The 21718-nt window shown below is 49.4% G+C and overlaps 2 protein-coding genes across 16 annotated transcripts in view; one reads left to right on the top strand and one right to left on the bottom strand.

The window, feature by feature from the left end:
- The window catches only part of DRC1 (dynein regulatory complex subunit 1), a 45196-nt gene extending 28042 nt beyond the window's left edge, over window positions 1-17154 (top strand). Inside the window, exons 4-18 of the mRNA XM_073561987.1 lie at window positions 2626-2738; window positions 3221-3404; window positions 3598-3735; window positions 3810-3896; window positions 11352-11474; window positions 11644-11783; window positions 13380-13514; window positions 13607-13845; window positions 14633-14745; window positions 14814-14903; window positions 15162-15248; window positions 15629-15744; window positions 15903-16046; window positions 16263-16365; window positions 16994-17154. Of these exons, the coding sequence (XP_073418088.1) occupies window positions 2626-2738; window positions 3221-3404; window positions 3598-3735; window positions 3810-3896; window positions 11352-11474; window positions 11644-11783; window positions 13380-13514; window positions 13607-13845; window positions 14633-14745; window positions 14814-14903; window positions 15162-15248; window positions 15629-15744; window positions 15903-16046; window positions 16263-16365; window positions 16994-17056 (1875 nt within the window). The 3' untranslated portion in view covers window positions 17057-17154. The remainder of the gene's footprint in view (window positions 1-2625; window positions 2739-3220; window positions 3405-3597; window positions 3736-3809; window positions 3897-11351; window positions 11475-11643; window positions 11784-13379; window positions 13515-13606; window positions 13846-14632; window positions 14746-14813; window positions 14904-15161; window positions 15249-15628; window positions 15745-15902; window positions 16047-16262; window positions 16366-16993) is intronic.
- Window positions 17155-17291: 137 nt separating this feature from the next.
- The window catches only part of OTOF (otoferlin), a 339399-nt gene continuing 334972 nt past the window's right edge, over window positions 17292-21718 (bottom strand). For 7 of the 15 annotated variants that reach the window (XM_073561981.1, XM_073561973.1, XM_073561986.1 and 4 more), the window contains one exon: window positions 17292-18056. In XM_073561981.1, coding sequence (XP_073418082.1) covers window positions 17870-18056 — 187 coding nt within the window. In that variant the 3' untranslated portion in view covers window positions 17292-17869. Of the gene's footprint in view, window positions 21039-21718 lie in introns of all 15 variants that reach the window. The other 8 variants (XM_073561977.1, XM_073561982.1, XM_073561975.1 and 5 more) reach the window with 2 other exon arrangements.

Genomic DNA, 21718 nt, shown 5'->3' with positions numbered 1-21718 from the left:
AGCGAGCCTGAGCATGGCCATGTTCAATAAGAAAGGCAGCGACCCTGAGCACGGCCGACATGTTCAAGAAGAAAGGCAGCGAGCCTGAACACGGCCGACATGTTCAAGAAGGAAGGCAGCAAGTCCGAGCACGGCCGACATGTTCAAGAAGAAAGGCAGCGAGCCCAATCACGGCTGACATGTTCAAGAAGAAAGGCAGCGAGCCTGAGCACGGCCGACATGTTCAAGAAGAAAGGCAGCGAGCCCAATCACGGCCGACATGTTCAAGAAGAAAGGCAGCGAGCCCGAGCACGGCTGGACATGTTCAATAAGAAAGGCAGCGAGCCCGAGCACGGCCAACATGTTCAAGAAGGAAGGCAGCAAGTCCGAGCACGGCCGACATGTTCAAGAAGAAAGGCAGCGAGCCCAATCACGGCCGACATGTTCAAGAAGAAAGGCAGCGAGCCTGAGCACGGCCCACATATTCAATAAGAAAGGCAGTGAGCCCGAGCACGGCCGACATTTTCAATAAGAAAGGCAGCGAGCCCGAGCACGGCCGACATGTTCAATAAGAAAGGTAGCGAGCCCGAGCACGGCCGACATGTTCAAGAAGAAAGGCAGCGAGCCCGAGCACGGCCGACATGTTCAAGAAGAAAGGCAGCGAGTCCGAGCAAGGCCGACATGTTCAATAAGAAAGGCAGCGAGCCTGAGCACGTCCGACATGTTCAAGAAGAAAGGCAGCGACCCTGAGCACGGCCGACATGTTCAAGAAGAAAGGCAGCGAGCCCAATCACGGCCGACATGTTCAATAAGAAAGGTAGCGAGCCCGAGCACGGCCGACATGTTCAAGAAGAAAGGCAGTGAGCCCGAGCACGGCCGACATGTTCAAGAAGAAAGGCAGCGAGTCCGAGCAAGGCCGACATGTTCAATAAGAAAGGCAGCGACCCTGAGCACGGCCGACATGTTCAAGAAGAAAGGCAGCGACCCTGAGCACGGCCGACATGTTCAAGAAGAAAGGCAGCGAGCCCAATCACGGCTGACATGTTCAATAAGAAAGGCAGCGAGCCTGAGCACGGCCGACATGTTCAATAAGAAAGGCAGCGAGCCCGAGCACGGCCGACATGTTCAAGAAGAAAGGCAGCGAGCCCGAGCACGGCCGACATATTCAAGAAGAAAGGCAGCGAGTCCGAGCAAGGCCGACATGTTCAATAAGAAAGGCAGCGAGCCTGAGCATGGCCATATTCAATAAGAAAGGCAGCGACCCTGAGCACGGCCGACATGTTCAAGAAGAAAGGCAGCGAGCCCAATCACGGCCGACATGTTCAATAAGAAAGGCAGCGAGCCCGAGCACGGCCGACATGTTCAAGAAGGAAGGCAGCAAGTCCGAGCACGGCCGACATGTTCAAGAAGAAAGGCAGCGAGCCCGATCACGGCCGACATGTTCAAGAAGGAAGGCAGCGAGTCCGAGCACTGTCAACATGTTCAAGAAGGAAGGCAGCGAGCCCAAGCATGGCCGACATGTTCAATAAGAAAGGCATCGAGTCCGAGCACGGCCGACATGTTCAATAAGAAAGGCAGCGAATCCGAGCACGGCCGACATGTTGAAGAAGAAAGGCGGCGAGCCCGAGCACGACTGACATGTTCAATAAGAAGGCAGCGAGCCCGAGCACGGCCGACATGTTCAATAAGAAAGGCAGCGAGCCCGAGCACGGCCGACATGTTCAAGAAGGAAGGCAGCGAGCCTGAGCATGGCAGACATGTTCAATAAGAAGGCAGCGAGCCCGAGCACAGCCGACATGTTCAAGAAGGAAGGCAGCGAGCCCGAGCACGGCCGACATGTTCAAGAAGAAAGGCAGCGAGCCCGAGCACGGCCGATAAAAGTCAGTGCAGAATATGATGCAGATACACCGCATCCTCACGCAGCTCAGGTGGCACTTGGAGGAATATCACCTGCGAGACCTCGATCAGTGGCACTGAGCCCCGGAATCCTTCAGATTTCGCCTGACGGGAAAGGGATCAGCCCGATGGGCACCTGGTCAGGTCGTGTAGCCGCTGTGTCCAGGCCTGTTCGGTGCACACTTGACGGTGGCATTTAAGGGGTTGAACTGATGCTGTCCGGTGCTGGCCATAAAGCAAAACCCCCGAGTCGTCCATCACTGATGTCATCCGGACACGCCGATGCAGAAAATGCTTTTTATTTTTTTATATTTTTTTAATTTATCAATTTTTGGAGGTGAGAAAGGAAATGATTCAAACTTTCACATACTTTTAAACATTTTTTAGTCCGATTGTTTGTAGTATATACTGAGCCGCTGCGTCTCCTGTGATCCCACCGAGATCAGGGACAGGTGGTGACCGATTCTGTCACGCAGCTCCTGTGCCGCCTCATTACCAGGATCCGGGGAGGGCAGAGGTTCATTGAGATATATAAACCTGGAGTAGATTCTCGGACTGTCAGCCTGCTTGTTGATGGTTTCCAGGTTACACCGATGTCTGACGTCTGGAGTTCATCACAGAGCTCCTCATCCGAGACCAGTGATGATGATGGAGCGGGGGGTCGGACACCCCCCAGCATCACTTTGGGTTTATTTTCTAATATTTCCTGCAGTTTTACCTTTTGATATTTGTGTTTCTGTTTCCCGACAGAGGCTCAGCAAACTGGTGTCTGACGGGACGGGATTGGTGACCAACATCCAGGTGGCGGCAGAAGCCAGAGAGACGCAGCGGAGGGCGGAGGAGCAGGAGATGAGGAGGCTGAGGTGAGTGACCCGATGAGCAGCCACTTACAGGGGTGACCTGGTGTTAGAGGTCCCACCTCGGGGGACGGAGCTCTCCATCCTGGCGCACGTGGCCGCGCATCTGCAGGTCTCTTTCCATTCATTGCCATGGGGATGAAAGGGGCCTTACGAGTTCGGACATCTATGGGACGCCCTCAGATCATGGCATAAATGTCTGACATGGAGCTCGTCAATTTTCTGGGTCCCCACGGAAGCGAATTGAGAGACCCCTGCGCCATCACCTCTCCAATCCTAACAGCAAAAGAGGGGACGCGTTTCTCTAAACAGAGGCCGGACCCTCATCTGTCAGACTTTCAGGGCCTGTCCTGTGCACATGTCGCCGGCCCTTTAAGTAAGCAGCTCTCACACGTCCATATTGGACGCCTCGGGAACAGTCGCAGCGGTTTCTTCTCCATCTTCACTCATATGTGTTTTTTTTTTTTGCTTTCTGTCGTTGGGTTCAGGGTTGAGAAAATTGACGGTGAAGCCAACAGCAGCTACGAGGAGTTCGAAGACATCACCAAGAAATGGCTGCGGAGCGGAGAGATGCGGCTGCCGCACGAGCTGTGGGCGCTGCTGGACTCGCAGCAGCAGCACTGCGGCCAGCTGATCGAGGACAAGAACAACCTGATCGGGGCGCTGCAGCAGGTATGTCCGCCACGAGACCACCCAGTACTGCCATCCGCCTGTAGGGGCCAGGCTCCTTCCTCATTTAAGTGGCCCATTGGGGAGAGCGTCAGTAAGTTGGGGGATCCCACCGGCCTGGAGCAAGTTGTCTGCCCTGGGATCCATCAGATCTCACCGGTTTGGTTTCTGCTGGATCCATGTAAATCTCTTCCAGGAACTGAAGAGGAAAGACGAGCAGTATGTGCGAGACCTGAAGAGACAGTCCGAGGACATCGGCCTGCTGATCGAGAGGATGGAGGAGCAGGTGCGCAGCCTGGGCAAGACGTATCGCGAGGAGCTGCTGCAGATCGAGGTGCGTGACTGATCCCCCGCTGCCATCAGAGATCAGGGCGGGAACAGATCACTGATCATCCATGTTTCCTGCAGAAATCATTCCAGCAAGAGCGCAGAGACCTGCGAGACAAGAGCCGCAAGAAGTGGGAGCAAGGAGCGCAGGCGAGGCGCGAGCGGGAGGTAAGTGCTGGTCTCTGCCCTGTATAATGTGCCGGCCTCTGCCCTTTATAATGTGCCGGCCTCTGTCCTGTATAGTGTGCCGGCCTCTGCCCTGTATAATGTGCCGGCCTCTGCCCTGTATAATGTGCCGGCCTCTGTCCTGTATAGTGTGCCGGCCTCTGTCCGGTTTAATGTGCCGCACTCTGTCCTGTATAATGTGCCGGCCTCTGTCCTGTATAATGTGCCGCACTCTGTCCTGTATAATGTGCCGCACTCTGTCCTGTATAATGTGCCGGCCTCTGTCCTGTATAATGTGCCGGCCTCTGTCCTGTATAGTGTGCCGGCCTCTGTCCTGTATAGTGTGCCGGCCTCTGTCCTGTATAATGTGCCGGCCTCTGTCCTGTATAATGTGCCGGCCTCTGTCCTGTATAGTGTGCCGGCCTCTGTCCTGTATAATGTGCCGGTCTCTGTCCTGTATAATGTGCCGGCCTCTGTCCTGCATAGTGTGCCGGCCTCTGTCCTGTATAATGTGCCGGTCTCTGTCCTGTATAATGTGCCGGCCTCTGCCCTGTATAATGTGCCGGCCTCTGTCCTGTATAATGTGCCGGCCTCTGTCCTGTGTAGTGTGTCGGCCTCTGTCCTGTGTAGTGTGCCGGCCTCTGTCCTGTGTAGTGTGCCGGCCTCTGCCCTGTATAGTGTGTCGGCCTCTGTCCTGTGTAATGTGCCGGCCTCTGCCCTGTATAGTGTGCTGGCCTCTGTCCTGTATAATGTGCCGGCCTCTGTCCTGTATAGTGTGCCGGCCTCTGTCCTGTATAGTGTGCCGGCCTCTGTCCTGTATAATGTGCCGGCCTCTGTCCTGTATAATGTGCCGGCCTCTGCCCTGTGTAGTGTGTCGGCCTCTGTCCTGTGTAGTGTGCCGGCCTCTGTCCTGTGTAGTGTGCCGGCCTCTGCCCTGTATAGTGTGTCGGCCTCTGTCCTGTGTAATGTGCCGGCCTCTGCCCTGTATAGTGTGCTGGCCTCTGTCCTGTATAATGTGCCGGCCTCTGTCCTGTATAGTGTGCCGGCCTCTGTCCTGTATAGTGTGCCGGCCTCTGTCCTGTATAATGTGCCGGCCTCTGTCCTGTATAATGTGCCGGCCTCTGCCCTGTGTAGTGTGTCGGCCTCTGTCCTGTGTAGTGTGCCGGCCTCTGCCCTGTATAATGTGTCGGTCTCTGTCCTGTGTAATGTGCCGGCCTCTGTCCTGTATAATGTGCCGGCCTCTGCCCTGTGTAGTGTGCCGGCCTCTGTCCTGTATAGTGTGCCGGCCTCTGTCCTGTATAATGTGTCGGTCTCTGTCCTGTGTAATGTGCCGCCCTCTGTCCTGTATAATGTGCCGGCCTCTGTCCTGTATAGTGTGCCGGCCTCTGTCCTGTATAGTGTGCCGGCCTCTGCCCTGTATGTGCCGGCCTCTGTCCTGTATAGTGTGCCGCCCTCTGTCCTGTATAATGTGTCGGCCTCTGTCCTGTATAGTGTGCCGGCCTCTGTCCTGTATAGTGTGCCGGCCTCTGTCCTGTGTAGTGTGCCGGCCTCTGTCCTGTATAGTGTGCCGGCCTCTGTCCTGTATAATGTGCCGGCCTCTGTCCTGTATAATGTGCCGGCCTCTGTCCTGTATAGTGTGCCGGCCTCTGTCCTGTATAGTGTGCCGGCCTCTGCCCTGTATAGTGTACCGGCCTCTGTCCTGTATAGTGTGCCGGCCTCTGTCCTGTATAATGTGCCGGCCTCTGTCCTGTATAATGTGCCGGCCTCTGCCCTGTGTAGTGTGTCGGCCTCTGTCCTGTGTAGTGTGCCGGCCTCTGCCCTGTATAATGTGTCGGTCTCTGTCCTGTGTAATGTGCCGGCCTCTGCCCTGTGTAGTGTGTCGGCCTCTGTCCTGTGTAGTGTGCCGACCTCTGCCCTGTATGTGTCGGTCTCTGTCCTATGTAATGTGCCGCCCTCTGTCCTGTATAATGTGCCGGCCTCTGTCCTGTATAGTGTGCCGGCCTCTGTCCTGTGTAGTGTGCCGGCCTCTGTCCTGTATAATGTGCCGGCCTCTGTCCTGTATAGTGTGCCGGCCTCTGTCCTGTGTAGTGTGCCGGCCTCTGTCCAGTATAATGTGCCGGCCTCTGTCCTGTATAGTGTGCCGGCCTCTGTCCTGTATAATGTGCCGGCCTCTGTCCTGTCTAATGTGCCGGCCTCTGTCCTGTATAGTGTGCCGGCCTCTGTCCTGTATAGTGTGCCGGCCTCTGCCCTGTATAGTGTACCGGCCTCTGTCCTGTATAGTGTGCCGGCCTCTGTCCTGTATAATGTGCCGGCCTCTGTCCTGTATAATGTGCCGGCCTCTGCCCTGTGTAGTGTGTCGGCCTCTGTCCTGTGTAATGTGCCGGCCTCTGCCCTGTATAATGTGTCGGTCTCTGTCCTGTGTAATGTGCCGGCCTCTGCCCTGTGTAGTGTGTCGGCCTCTGTCCTGTGTAGTGTGCCGGCCTCTGCCCTGTATGTGTCGGTCTCTGTCCTGTATACTGTGCCGGCCTCTGTCCTGTATAGTGTGCCGGCCTCTGTCCTGTGTAGTGTGCCGGCCTCTGTCCTGTATAGTGTGCCGGCCTCTGCCCTGTATAGTGTACCAGCCTCTGTCCTGTATAGTGTGCCGGCCTCTGTCCTGTATAATGTGCCGGCCTCTGTCCTGTATAATGTGCCGGCCTCTGCCCTGTGTAGTGTGTCGGCCTCTGTCCTGTGTAATGTGCCGGCCTCTGCCCTGTATAATGTGTCGGTCTCTGTCCTGTGTAATGTGCCGGCCTCTGCCCTGTGTAGTGTGTCGGCCTCTGTCCTGTGTAGTGTGCCGGCCTCTGCCCTGTATGTGTCGGTCTCTGTCCTGTATACTGTGCCGGCCTCTGTCCTGTATAGTGTGCCGGCCTCTGTCCTGTGTAGTGTGCCGGCCTCTGTCCTGTATAATGTGCCGGCCTCTGTCCTGTATAGTGTGCCGGCCTCTGTCCTGTATAGTGTGCCGGCCTCTGCCATGTGTAATGTGCCGGCCTCTGTCCTGTGTAGTGTGCCGGCCTCTGTCCTGTGTAGTGTGCCGGTCTCTGCTCCGTCTCAGTATAAAGTGCAGGTCTCTACTCTGCCTCTGTGTCATGCTCAGGACTCTGCTCTTGAGTCGCCCCGTTGCTGGCTTCACCCAGGGCAGTGGGGTACTCGGTACCGGGCCGGTGTCAGGGGGATGATGTGTCACAGCAGCGGTGACCCGGTCCGTGGCCCTGGGCCCCAATATCAATGGCGGTGATGTAAATGGTGTTAAAGTTTATATGGATAGTTTGTGACGCCACCTGTGGTGTTTGGCAAGATGGTAAGCCAACGCTGCGTGCAGATCCGCTGGAACTGATGGTGTGATGCAGCTAAGATGGTGTAGCTCCCCACAGGTGGAGCTGTAGTCCCAGGGCAGTGTAGGTGCAATGGAGGAGTAGGGGCACAGAATGGTATAGATGCTGGTACCCAGATGTAGCGGTGCTGATGCGAGAAGGAATGGAGGACACCAGGGCTTGCAGTTTCAAAGCTTTACTCACAGTCTGTAGTGCACACAGGTGCCCGCTTCGGTACCGTGTCCTCCGGGGCAGAGGCCCAGCCAACCTCCAGGCAAGATAGGTCTCTCCCCGCCTGCACCCCTCCAACATGTGCCTTTGCTGAACGACTCCTCTATTGCGCCTATGGGTGTGAAGAGCTCCAGCACCGTGGTTCTCTGAAGTTCCTCCTGTCAGATGTTCCTAACAACTCTCTCACTTGTATGACAGACAGCTGTAGCCTGCTTCGGGGACGCCTCACTCCCGGCTCTCTATCCGTTTCGCTGTTGTGTCCCAAGTCTTTGATGGGAGTAGTGCTTTTACAGCCAACTACTCCACCGGTGTCTGCTGCAGAACCATAAGTGTCCATACAACCTCGGGGACCGGGCCCCGGCCTTGCGCTGAGATCCTATAGGCAGGGTTCCTATCCAACCCACTCCTCCTCTCTGTTCTCTCTCCTCTTCATTCCGTACTTGTCTTTCTCTCTCTTATGGAAATGCAGGTTACAGTTCTACGTCTCTCTCTCTCTCTCTTTCCCGTGCCAGCTGGCTCTGGTCACTGAGGCAGCTGCAGCACTCCTCCTTCTCTTTCTTTCTTCCAGGGACTCTCACTCCTCTCTGAGTGGCTTCCGTCCCCACTCACCTTCTGTCAGCCTGTCCTAGCTCTCTCTGACCGCCCCCTAAGGGACTGACCTGTAATTCTATCTTTCCCATTCTTTTTATACCAACTCCACCCACCTCCCAGCATATCTCGTGTTACGAAGCAGGGATCCACGAGGGGTGCTCTGCCACCCTGAGCCTGAAGCTGCAATCTGGTCCTCAGCTGAACTATCCTGTGTGTGGGGTGCAGGTGTTGGAGTGTGGCAGGGAGTTCCCACCTTACCTGGATGGTGGAGCACTACACCTTAGGAGAAGGTGCAGTACCTCTGTGGCGACTGAGCCTCAGGGGTGCCACACTCTGCCTCTATAATGTGCAGGTCTCTGCTCCGTCTCTGTGTCATGCTCAGGACTCTGCTCTGTCCTGTATAGTGTGCCGGTTTCTGTCCTGTAATGTGCAGGTCTCTGCTCTGTATAATGTGCAGGTCTCTGCTCTGTATAATGTGCAGGTCTCTGCTCTGTGTCATGCTCAGGACTCTGCTCTGTATAATGTGCAGGTCTCTGCTCTGTGTCATGCTCAGGACTCTGCTCTGTATAATGTGCAGGTCTCTGCTCTGTGTCATGCTCAGGACTCTGCTCTGTATAATGTGCAGGTATCTGCTCTGTGTCATGCTCAGGACTCTGCTCTGTATAATGTGCAGGTCTCTGCTCTGTGTCATGCTCAGGACTCTGCTCTGTATAATGTGCAGGTCTCTGCTCTGTGTCATGCTCAGGACTCTGCTCTGTATAATGTGCAGGTCTCTGCTCTGTCTCATGCTCAGGACTCTGCTCTGTATAATGTGCAGGTCTCTGCTCTGTGTCATGCTCAGGACTCTGCTCTGTATAATGTGCAGGTCTCTGCTCTGTCTCATGCTCAGGACTCTGCTCTGTATAATGTGCAGGTCTCTGCTCTGTGTCATGCTCAGGACTCTGCTCTGTATAATGTGCAGGTCTCTGCTCTGTGTCATGCTCAGGACTCTGCTCTGTATAATGTGCAGGTATCTGCTCTGTGTCATGCTCAGGACTCTGCTCTGTATAATGTGCAGGTATCTGCTCTGTGTCATGCTCAGGACTCTGCTCTGTATAATGTGCAGGTCTCTGCTCTGTGTCATGCTCAGGACTCTGCTCTGTATAATGTGCAGGTCTCTGCTCTGTGTCATGCTCAGGACTCTGCTCTGTATAATGTGCAGGTCTCTGCTCTGTCTCATGCTCAGGACTCTGCTCTGTATAATGTGCAGGTCTCTGCTCTGTGTCATGCTCAGGACTCTGCTCTGTATAATGTGCAGGTCTCTGCTCTGTATAATGTGCAGGTCTCTGCTCTGTATAATGTGCAGGTCTCTGCTCTGTATAATGTGCAGGTCTCTGCTCTGTGTCATGCTCAGGACTCTGCTCTGTATAATGTGCAGGTCTCTGCTCTGTGTCATGCTCAGGACTCTGCTCTGTATAATGTGCAGGTCTCTGCTCTGTGTCATGCTCAGGACTCTGCTCTGTATAATGTGCAGGTATCTGCTCTGTGTCATGCTCAGGACTCTGCTCTGTATAATGTGCAGGTCTCTGCTCTGTGTCATGCTCAGGACTCTGCTCTGTATAATGTGCAGGTCTCTGCTCTGTGTCATGCTCAGGACTCTGCTCTGTATAATGTGCAGGTCTCTGCTCTGTGTCATGCTCAGGACTCTGCTCTGTATAATGTGCAGGTCTCTGCTCTGTCTCATGCTCAGGACTCTGCTCTGTATAATGTGCAGGTCTCTGCTCTGTGTCATGCTCAGGACTCTGCTCTGTATAATGTGCAGGTCTCTGCTCTGTCTCATGCTCAGGACTCTGCTCTGTATAATGTGCAGGTCTCTGCTCTGTGTCATGCTCAGGACTCTGCTCTGTATAATGTGCAGGTCTCTGCTCTGTGTCATGCTCAGGACTCTGCTCTGTATAATGTGCAGGTATCTGCTCTGTGTCATGCTCAGGACTCTGCTCTGTATAATGTGCAGGTCTCTGCTCTGTGTCATGCTCAGGACTCTGCTCTGTATAATGTGCAGGTCTCTGCTCTGTGTCATGCTCAGGACTCTGCTCTGTATAATGTGCAGGTCTCTGCTCTGTCTCATGCTCAGGACTCTGCTCTGTATAATGTGCAGGTCTCTGCTCTGTGTCATGCTCAGGACTCTGCTCTGTATAATGTGCAGGTCTCTGCTCTGTCTCATGCTCAGGACTCTGCTCTGTATAATGTGCAGGTCTCTGCTCTGTGTCATGCTCAGGACTCTGCTCTGTATAATGTGCAGGTCTCTGCTCTGTGTCATGCTCAGGACTCTGCTCTGTATAATGTGCAGGTCTCTGCTCTGTGTCATGCTCAGGACTCTGCTCTGTATAATGTGCAGGTCTCTGCTCTGTGTCATGCTCAGGACTCTGCTCTGTATAATGTGCAGGTCTCTGCTCTGTCTCATGCTCAGGACTCTGCTCTGTATAATGTGCAGGTCTCTGCTCTGTGTCATGCTCAGGACTCTGCTCTGTATAATGTGCAGGTCTCTGCTCTGTCTCATGCTCAGGACTCTGCTCTGTATAATGTGCAGGTCTCTGCTCTGTGTCATGCTCAGGACTCTGCTCTGTATAATGTGCAGGTCTCTGCTCTGTGTCATGCTCAGGACTCTGCTCTGTATAATGTGCAGGTCTCTGCTCTGTCTCATGCTCAGGACTCTGCTCTGTATAATGTGCAGGTCTCTGCTCTGTGTCATGCTCAGGACTCTGCTCTGTATAATGTGCAGGTCTCTGCTCTGTGTCATGCTCAGGACTCTGCTCTGTATAATGTGCAGGTCTCTGCTCTGTGTCATGCTCAGGACTCTGCTCTGTATAATGTGCAGGTCTCTGCTCTGTCTCATGCTCAGGACTCTGCTCTGTATAATGTGCAGGTCTCTGCTCTGTGTCATGCTCAGGACTCTGCTCTGTATAATGTGCAGGTCTCTGCTCTGTGTCATGCTCAGGACTCTGCTCTGTATAATGTGCAGGTCTCTGCTCTGTGTCATGCTCAGGACTCTGCTCTGTATAATGTGCAGGTCTCTGCTCTGTGTCATGCTCAGGACTCTGCTCTGTATAATGTGCAGGTCTCTGCTCTGTCTCATGCTCAGGACTCTGCTCTGTATAATGTGCAGGTCTCTGCTCTGTGTCATGCTCAGGACTCTGCTCTGTATAATGTGCAGGTCTCTGCTCTGTCTCATGCTCAGGACTCTGCTCTGTATAATGTGCAGGTCTCTGCTCTGTGTCATGCTCAGGACTCTGCTTTGCCTCTGTAGCTGGAAAGTCTCATGAACAGGATGAAGAAGGTGGAAGAGTACGAGCAGCAGCTGAATCGGCTCCGGGTGCAGGACGGGGAGGAATACAACATGATCAAAATTAAGCTGGAGACAGATGTACAGGTGAGAGAAAAGTATGTGCACCCCCTAATTACTGAGCTCTACAGCCAACAAGCACACAGCCGTGCAATCTCCGCACACAGTGGTCGTTGGGTGTGCAGTAATCAGGAGCTCAGTGCCTGCACCCCACGGCCGTGGCCCCGTGTGACGTCTCTGTCCTCTCCCGGTGCAGATCCTCCAGCAGCAGCTGCAGCAGATGAAGGCCACGTACCAGCTGAACCAGGAGAAGCTGGAGTATAACTTCCAGGTGCTGAAGAAGAGGGACGAGGAGAATACCATCACCAAGTCTCAGCAGAAGAGGAAGATCACACGGTAATGCTCCCCGATATGTTTTGGGTTTTAAAAATGTAGTTTTTCAGAATATCCCGCCATGTGGACATGAAGAATAACTTTATTTCTGGCCATTATTTGTCTTGGTTCCTGCATTTTTCACAAGTTTTTCCTCTGCAGGTGCGGTCTATGAGTTTTAGTTGTTTAGTTGGACGATAGCTGCTATAGTGTCTCCTACACACACACAGCGACAAGAAGCAGCAGTATGGAGGAGATTATACCGTAGCACTGAGAAGTGTAGCTTGGAATCTTGCACTGAGGTTATGTAAAACACTTACTAGAAAGCAGCAGCATGGAGGAGATTATGCAGCAGCACTTAGCAGTGTAGCTGTGAATCTTGCACTCATGTTATGTAAACTCTTACTAGAAAACAGCAGCATGGAGGACATTATGCAGTAGCACTTAGCAGTGTAGCTGTGAATCTTGCACTCATGTTATGTAAACTCTTACTAGAAAGCAGCAGCAAGGAGGACATTATGCAGTAGCACTTAGCAGTGTAGCTGTGAATCTTACTTTTAGGTTATGTAAAACACTAGAAAGCAGCAGCATGGAGGACATTATGCAGTAGCACTTAGCAGTGTAGCTGTGAATCTTGCACTCATGCTATGTAAACTCTTACTAGAAAGCAGCAGCATGGAGGACATTATGCAATAGCACTTAGCAGTGTAGCTGTGAATCTTGCACTCATGTTATATACACTCATGTTATGTAAACTCTTGCTAGAAAGCAGCAGCATGGAGTACATTATGCAGTAGCACTTAGCAATGTAGCTGTGAATCTTACACTCAGGTTACGTAAAACACTAGAAAGCAGCAGCATGGAGGACATATGCAGCAGCACTGAGCAGTGTAGCTGTGAATCTTGCACTGACGTTACATAACACACTTACTAGAATGTAGCAGCATGGAGGACATTATACAGTAGTACTGAGCAGTGTAGCTGTGAATCCAGCACTAGAGTGAAATTACATTTTTCTTGAAGCAGCAGTATAGAGTGACATTCAAAAAGGCTACTGAGCAGCATTTCTCTGAATTCATCTCAAGGGTAAAATATATCACTTATTTCAAAGCAGATGAAGGACAATATTCAGCAGTATTGAGCACTGGAGCTTTTAATCTACCACTGGGATGAGATAAACATTGAATAGAAGCACCCTCAGTATGGAGATTACAATACAGAAGTACTGTTCAGTGTTAATGTGAATCCAGCAGAGGGGGTGAGATAAACACATAATAGAAAGCAGCGGCATGCAGGACTTTTTGCAGCTTTGAACCTGACACTAAAAGGAGATAAAACTCTTATTAGAAAGCAGCATGAAGTACATTATACAGAAGTACTGTGCAGTGTAGCTGTAAATCCAGCACTGCAGTGTGATTAAATGCTAAGACTTCAAAAGCCAGCTGTAACCTGATCCTTCAGTGAGCTGGTAATCTCTCTTGTTTTGAACAGGACAGATTATTGCTGCATTTTCGAGTTATTGATGAGTTTGGGAGGCAGAGGGTTCTGTGTTCTCTCAGTGTGGAATGTTTTCGCCGCGCTCCTCCTTTTCTGATTTGCGTCCTCCTTTATTTCTTGCAGATTGCAGGACGTCCTCAACAACCTGAAGATAAAGCTGGAGAAACAAAGCAAACAATACAAAGAGGAGAACCAGGCGCTGAGTGACGACTTCAGGAGGATCGCTGGGCAGTACAAGGAGCTGCAGAAGAAGATGAGGTCAGCCCACATTGCTGCACTGCCCAGGCTTGCTGACGGTTTCCACCTACACCTAGCTTAGTACTGATTTCCCTGTCGCTTTCCTCTGTCAGGCATTTTGCAGCTGTGGACTCCAAGAAGTTTCATGACATCTGGGTGATGAACGAGGAGGAAATGAAGCAGCTGGTGGGGAAGGCGCTGCAGGTCGATCACATTATACATGAGCAGCAGCTCGGACTGCCCTGGAAGGAGCCAGACCTGGGGTTCATGGATAATGTTGGTCCGCTGATGGTGGAACCCAAGGAACAGAAGACAGCCAGCGAGCTGGCCCATGAAGTCATGAGGAGCTCTGGTGAGAATGACTTCAGTGAGGGAGGGCTCCTGCTGAACTCAGTCGCCTTACAGAAAAATCTGATCCAAGGTTTCGCAGAAAATGGAAGTTTTGGTTATAATATTTACTGGGAACAGTCAGCAAGGCAGGACTTTAAGGGAAGAGAATGCACTTCTTGCCTGTGTAAAGCAAGTTTTATAGATCCCCTTATGTAAGGGGAATATTTTACAATGTAAAGTTCTCTCTTTAATGTTCATTGTGGAGCCATTTACCTTTGTATTCCTGCTCTCCTGCCTCTATATAGCACATAAAGGCAGCAGTAGCATGGAGGACGTTGTACAGCAATATCAAGCAGTGTACCTACAAATACAGCTCTGAGTGAGATAAAACACTTACTAGAAGGCTGCAGCAGTATGGAGGACATGATGCAGCAGTACCCGAGCAGTGTACCTGCGAATGCAGCTCTGGGGTGAGCTAAAACACTTACTAGAAGGTGGCAGCAGCAGCATGGAAGACATACAGCAATAATGAGCAGAGTAGCTGTAATCCAACTCTGGGGCGAGATAAAACAGTTACTAGAAAGCAAATGAATGGAGGATATTACATAGCGCAGAATAGCTGTGAATCCAACACTGGGGTGAGATAAAACACTTACTAGAGGTTAGCAACATAAAAGATATTATACAGCAGTACCAAGCAGAGTAGCTGTGAATCCAGCTCTAAGGTGAGATAAACCACCTGATCACTTCCATCTGCTGATTTTGGAGCACTGATTGTTCTGTAATTTCTTCTCTTATGTCATACACAGAAGGCTGTGACGAATCGGTGTTATCTAGTGGCCAGGAAGGCTCGGGCCCCTCATCATTGCAGTTCTCTCGCCGGACTGTGAAGCAGATCCTGGAGGTTCTGTGTGATGAATCTGTAAGTGACCGGTGGACGGGACATCTGTTCCTCCCGTACGTTGGCGTCATCACTTTTACTTTTCCCAGGGATTCCTGATAGAGGATAAACTAGTGCAGCTGCTGGCCCCGCTGGAAAAGGACGAGCGCTCGCTCATACGGCTGGACTCCATATTTGGGGTACGTGCAAATGGATCTTTATGGCCTTAAATAGTGGGAGTGTAGCACCTTACTCATAATATAGGCTCACAGTAGTGGTGGGCGCCCTGTGACTGACTCTAGGGTCGACCACCATGGTGTTGACTAGTAAACTGTAGTCACTGTCAGTGGGGTCCTGTAGAAGGATACAAGTGTGTATGGGGGCTAACACATCCCCAGTATCAGGCTGCTGGGCTCCTGCCCCCCATGATGAGGCTAATAACGTCCCCCGTCATACAGGCGCTGCAGATAGAAGTGGAAGACGACGTCTACAAACTTGTGGACTTTTTCCTGAAGTACAAACAGCGTCAAGAGCGTCCCCCACAGGTAAGAGAGGCCATTGCATCTGGGGTGAATGAATCCCTATCATGAAGTCAGGCGTCCCACATATAGCTCTTATTCCTCGGGAGCAGATGGCCTGGGATGGGTCACGACACAACATTGCAGGTCTGACTCCTTGTTTGGAGTCAGGGGGGAGGAGCTTACATCAGGCCGCTGATTGGAACTCTATTCAGTGAATATAATCGCACAGACACTATAGAAATGTCCTATGGACCTGAGAAAAGGCGTTCCACTCTGGGTCAGATGGGCCGACGCGTTTAACAGGAGATCCCCCTACGGGCCCATGTTCTGACCCAATAGGAGCCCACATTGAAAGAGGGAAACGCTAATTTTATCCCGACCTTCACCTCTCTGCTCTTTTTAAGGAGGAAGAAGGACCGCAGGAGTCCTATCAGACCCATTTCCACGCGCCTGACCTCATCCACCCCAATGATGTCCTGCGAGCACTGAAAGCCTTTACCATGGCGGCCCACCAGCGCAGGTCCAGCTCTCCACTGTTCAGAGCATGTAGATCTCAGGGTGAAGCATCCATGTGCCGGTGATGCTCATGCTGTGCACATTCACCCTCCTAGAGCTTTACCCCGAGACGGGGCAGTTGTAACGTCTCCCGTATATTTATATAAGTGACTTATCCTATAGGGAGAAACCGCATCAAAGATCGGCAGGAATAGACGAGCGCGACAGCAGCGAGGATGCGGTTTATTGGAGTGCGGCTGCGCAGGTCATCCCGCAATCTAAGCTCAAGGTCTGGGACGCCCTGGAAGCCGCCATGGAGAAATATTAGTACGTCTGGTACCTTGTATCCTGCACAAAAACTCAAGTTTCTACCTAATGTCGTTTCCTGGGGCAGAGGACAGGACGTTACAAAAGCTCTGTTAAGAAGTGTGAATGCAGCTTTGGATGTGACTGGTGTCGCTCAGTATCATATGGATATAAACCAGAGCTGGGTATTGGGTATTTTGTGTTTTTGTAATCCACCTTATCCTCGGTGTGTTTCAGTGATGTCCTGACTAGTCGATCAGAACTGATTACCGAAACATCATCTCTGCGGCAGCAGAACACAGAACTGAGGATGTTGTTACATCAGTACCTCAACTCCAAGGTAATCTGCTCCAGGGTATCCTGACTGAACGCTCAAGGGTCGGGTTCAGTGATGCGATGGTTTTACATAATAATAATAATCTTTATTTTTATATAGCGCTAACATATTCCGCAGCGCTTTACAGTTTGCACATATCATCACTGTCCCCGATGGGGCTCACAATCTAAATTACATAACATAAATCACTGCACCCAAAACACCCTAAAAACATAAAAAAAGGAAAAGCAGGGAAGACAACGATCTTCCTCCGTCTCCTTTTTTTATTTCGACATTTGACACATGAAATTCAGCCTTTGTACCCTGTCTCTGGAGTACAGAGATGACTACAGCATGGTCCATGTAAGTTTCTCAACAGCATTTTTTAAACACGTCCTTTAATGTATCACTCTGATGGCAGTCCTTACAGTATATGGCAATACATGTAGCCTGCAGTAAAGAGGTTCACAAGATGTAAGCCAATACATGTGAACAATAATACTAGATGATTAACTTTATTCATAAAGGGACCTGTCTTCCTAAGTACATTAAATCAGAAGAACTGATTTTAGGCACCGCCATGGGTACGGCTTTTATGCCTCTTTTTTGTGAATGCTTAGATTTTGTGTCTCAAATATTTTTTTCTTTTTAGATCAATTCTGAGCTGGAGATTGCTCCCACGCAAACCATACAGGTGGATATTGACCACGTCTGATACTGTCATGTAGAGGAGGATCGACTCACTGCTGAAAATGAGATTTATACTGAAGACTCTCTTCTATATCAATAATAAAATAGGTGACAGAACAATGATGATGTGTTGTGTGACGTGTAACGTTCACCATGGGTGTGAGACACAAACACTCCTTTCTGTTATCAGGATGTTTTCCGGAGTTAGGGTGGGCAATTATCCTCTCACATGAATGAAGCAGACGACACGGCAGGCCAGATTTCGTTTTCAGACAAGGTCTTTATTCCAGTGAGTTACAAAACAGAGACTAGTAAAATAGTCACATGATGAAGAAACCGTCCCCTACAAATATCAGTGTCCCGGGACGGGACCGCCCCCGCTGTGCACCTCGTGATCCTCAGTCGTTCACAGGAGCCACTTACATCTTTAAGGCTTACGTAAGTAATTCAGTGCGGCTCCAGGTGAAATCCCGAAACATAATAGAGGGTCCTAGAATAGGTACCGCGTGGAGGAACAACAACTCCAGCGCCCCCGCTACCATCCAATCAATCTTTAAATCCTCTGAGTGTCCACCTGTGTTATGTCTGATACTAATTACTGAGCTGTGTATCGCAGCCTATCATGTGATACCAAGCCGTGTATCTATACGTCCCATGTGCGATACCGTCTGCTGAGCCGTGTATCTAATTCTGTCATGTGTGATACCAATTACTGAGTCGTGTACTGAATCCTATGATGTGTGATACCATTTGCTGAGCTGTGTATCTGTGTATCGCTGACCCTGTCTCAGCGATCCACATCACTCCCTGACTTTCTGTATCTAAGCTGTGGCCCCCTTCATCTACCAGGGTTTAGGAACCGCTGGTTGAGTGCCCCCGGCATCGTATACAAGGACAGAGCCACAAACAGCAGCGCCACGGCCGCCAGGAGCACGCCCAGCAAGTGCCACCTGTAATGTCTCCACAGCAGCACGGAGGTGATACGCAGGGGGCGCAGCAGCCACATCAGACTGGTATTAGGACGACTGGAGCCGCACAGTCACCATTTTATTGTAACAAACACAAAAAAGAACAAAACAAAAACAGACAAAACAAGAGGAAGAAAAAACAAAAAAAAAAAAAAACAAATTACAATTCACTCAGCAAAAACTATAAATAAAATTCTTTACAAAGTTCACAACTCAAATTAGTGCAAAGCAGAAAATAAGCCCCCCCCAAAACGGAAGGGGGGATTAACCGATATTGCTATAACATGGGCACGGGGTGGCTTAATGACGCCATGATGAGGTCACACGTCGGGGGCTGCGTTGGTTAATGGTGGCAAGAGTCGTCTATTGCTCTCGGGACTCGTTGTGTCAATGGCTTATTGCATTGGCTTCTATTTGTCGGCTCCGTCTACCGGGGGCCCAAAAAAATGCATTCTGGGAGATGAAAACCTGATAACTAAGGCGGGAGTAGAAGACTACTTATTAAACGAGTTATCTAATTTTCACCGCAACCTTCTGAGTGCCAAGTTTTGTTTTTTTTACTAGAAGACTACTTAGGCCGAGCACCGGGACGTGAAACGCGTCACAGCCGGACACAGCACACCGCTAGGAGGGTTTTACCAGGATTCTGGATATATATGACACAGACGTCCATGAAAATCAGCTGTTAAAGGGAACGCGTCATCAGAAAAGGGCCTGGTGTTTAACTCAGGTTTTTGTGCTATATATATATATATTTTTTTTAGGAGGGGGCAAGGTTTTTTTTTTATATATATATATATAACAATCTACATTGGAAAAAAAAAAATGTAATCTTGCAATTTTCATCCTGGTCACTGGGGCTCGTCTAGATTCATACTGCCTGTTCTTTACAGAAGACTTTTCAACAGTCTCATTATCATCACAGGCAGGATTATAGTGCTTGTTAACACCTCTATACACAGCTGATAACACAGGATCCACCAATCACAATAGACTAGGTCACAGCTCACCTCCTCCTCCTCAGTGACCCTAAGGGTCAGCTGTACATGTGTTAGCTATTAAAAAAAATCTCCAGTTGTCGGTGTGAAAATTGCAAGATTTCACATTTTTATATTTGATAAATATAGATTATTTGGGGGAAAAAAATGTACAAAAATATATATATATTTAATACATAAACACTGATTTAAACACTAATTTCCTAATGACACATCCCCGTTAAACGCACGGGCTGTCTGCCCATAGTAGAAGAAATCTATTTGTTCTAAGCAAAAAAAAAAAAAATATCCTTTGGTCAATGACTCCATTCAGAAATAATTCTCAAGCAGAAAAAGTGCGTGAAACGCGTCGTATCGACCAAATCTTAGATTCCCTTTGTGTCAGATCTCAGACTTTCGCGTCGGTTCTATGCCTACCTCACTTATTGGCTGTGGAGGGTCTAAAACATTTTAAAAAAAAATAATTTAAAAAAAAAAAAAAGGTGAAAAGTAACAGCACGGAAATATTTTTAAAATTTTTTGAGTAAATGATGTGATGAAGTTTTTCATTTTTGGAAAATCTCCTAATTTATAAAATTCTCAAATTACGAAATTAAGTAGGAAAATACAAATTCATTTGAACTATTTTTTTTTTTTTTTTTTTAACATTTTTTGCGACTTTTTAGAAGATTGTGCTAAATTTATTAATTTTTCTATTTTCGAGATAAAATAGGTTAAATTATGTAAACTAGATTCTTTGTGCTCTGCGTCAGTGCGTTCCAGTTGATTATTTTGGGCTCTACAGCAATAAGGCAAAAGTTGCAGTTTCTAGAGAAACGCATTTTGTTCCGGAGGAGAGTGGGACCCCACAGTGATTTTCTAGCTATTGAGGTCGCTCTTCTTGGTGGAAGATCTGATAGAACTGAAACTTGTTAATCTTTGACCTTCATCAGGTCTCCGACTACTCAATGTTCGCAGGTCCATGAGAGATTTTTGCCATTCGCCAAGTTGTGGTCAATAATTGGACAGTTTAAACCGTGTTTGGTTTTGTGGACATCTACAAAATCGACCTGCTGATTTTAGTCGTTTGGACAGGACATTGATGGATTTCATAAATTCAGAAGGATCAACTTGCTTGTTTTAGAACTGGAACTTTTTGGAGTCTCCTAGACCTACATTGGATATATCTTAGGAGGTAAAATTTTGACTTATTTTTAGGTTTTCACAGTGAACCTCTCACCGGGACACTAGGTGGATTAGGACATCTTGTACTTTGCCCAGTTTGATGGCCCTCCATAGTCTGATTACTGGGTAAAAAGAAGCAACTTTGAAAATGGCTCTTCCTGTTTCCTAGGAGTTGGAAAATGCCAAATGGGGACCTCTTTTGACCATTTTGGGTATTTTGTAGCCCCATTGATGGGAAGTTTCTTAGATCAACCTTTTCAGGTTTATCACATTGGAGCCTGTAACGAATGTGAAGGACCCCGTCCTCATGACCGGATCCCTTTAATACCACAGTTGAACAACATGTAGGACATGCAAAAAGTTTGCATGGGGCAAAACGCGTCAACACACACAGCAAACATAGTTGCACAGGTTGATCTACTGCAAACATTCCCCTAGGAACGTCCTAGAAAAACAGCATTGGTGTGATCAGCCAGGAGAAGCTTGGGTCTACCGGAGAACACAACGCCAAGGTTCCTCGTTGACTTGCTGTTGGACCTCTGCCCTCCCGGCTTCTCAGTAAAAATGCTAAAATAATTCACACAGAATAAAATTTTGTGCTGAAACCCCTTCACGATACTACACAGTCTATGATGGAAAGAACAAACATCTCGCGGAAGTGCAAGCACTGCCGAGTCTATTCTCCTGGACGCTTCTTCAAGCCCCGAGCAGTTTCTTGACCATGTAACCTGGCATGCTATACAGGAAGAGGGCCACCATGGCCAACAGGAGCAACGCCAGCACGATCTTAATGATGAGCCACTTGTATCGGTTACAGATGAGGTACTTGATGGATTTAAGCGGGTTGAGGAACCAGATGAAAGAAGTGTCGGGCCGACTGTCCATGGCAGCGTGAAACAAGATAAGCAGAAGGCACAGGGATGGGGATAAGTGAGAGAGGAGCAGGTAGAAAAGACAAACATTGTTAGTACGTGAAAACTTACAGGCGGCGACTCGCCCTGAAATGTAAAATTAATTGGATTAGTACAAAAAAGTTAGTGACGGAAGGTGAAAGGGGAAACAAATTATTCCCACTAGCACCTGGGGATTGGGAGCAAAATGTCTTTCATTGGTTAACGGATTGGAAAGTGGTTAGAAAAGAAGAATTGCAACTTTCTAAAACAGGTTGATAAATGAAAGCAAAGACAGGCAATATTCTGATTCTTTATGATTACAACTCCTATATGTGACCTTTGAAGGTGAAACACCCAAATTACACATTAGTGCATCCCCATACATACTAGATTGCTGGTAGTCCATCTTTGGTCAAAACCTAACCCTCATCATGTCAGTACCCGACCCAGACTTCATGCCTCATCATGGCTATCCACCAAGATACTAAAGTGAACGCGTGCAATCTAATGGTACTAATACCTAGAAGGGCTGGTACTTCACTAGGTTCCAAAGACAATCCTACAAGAAACCAAATACCCAACAAGATGTTGATGCCCATGATGGATGATGAGTTATGGAACCAAATACAATACAAGTGTGAAACCACAGATGCCACTTTATGAC

The sequence above is a fragment of the Dendrobates tinctorius genome, unplaced genomic scaffold (assembly GCF_039654945.1).
Source record: "Dendrobates tinctorius isolate UK_male_01 unplaced genomic scaffold, ASM3965494v1 ptg000332l, whole genome shotgun sequence".
NCBI lineage: Eukaryota > Metazoa > Chordata > Amphibia > Anura > Dendrobatidae > Dendrobates > Dendrobates tinctorius.
Note: the sequence above shows the minus strand (reverse complement) of the source record. Positions and strands in the feature narration are given on the sequence as shown.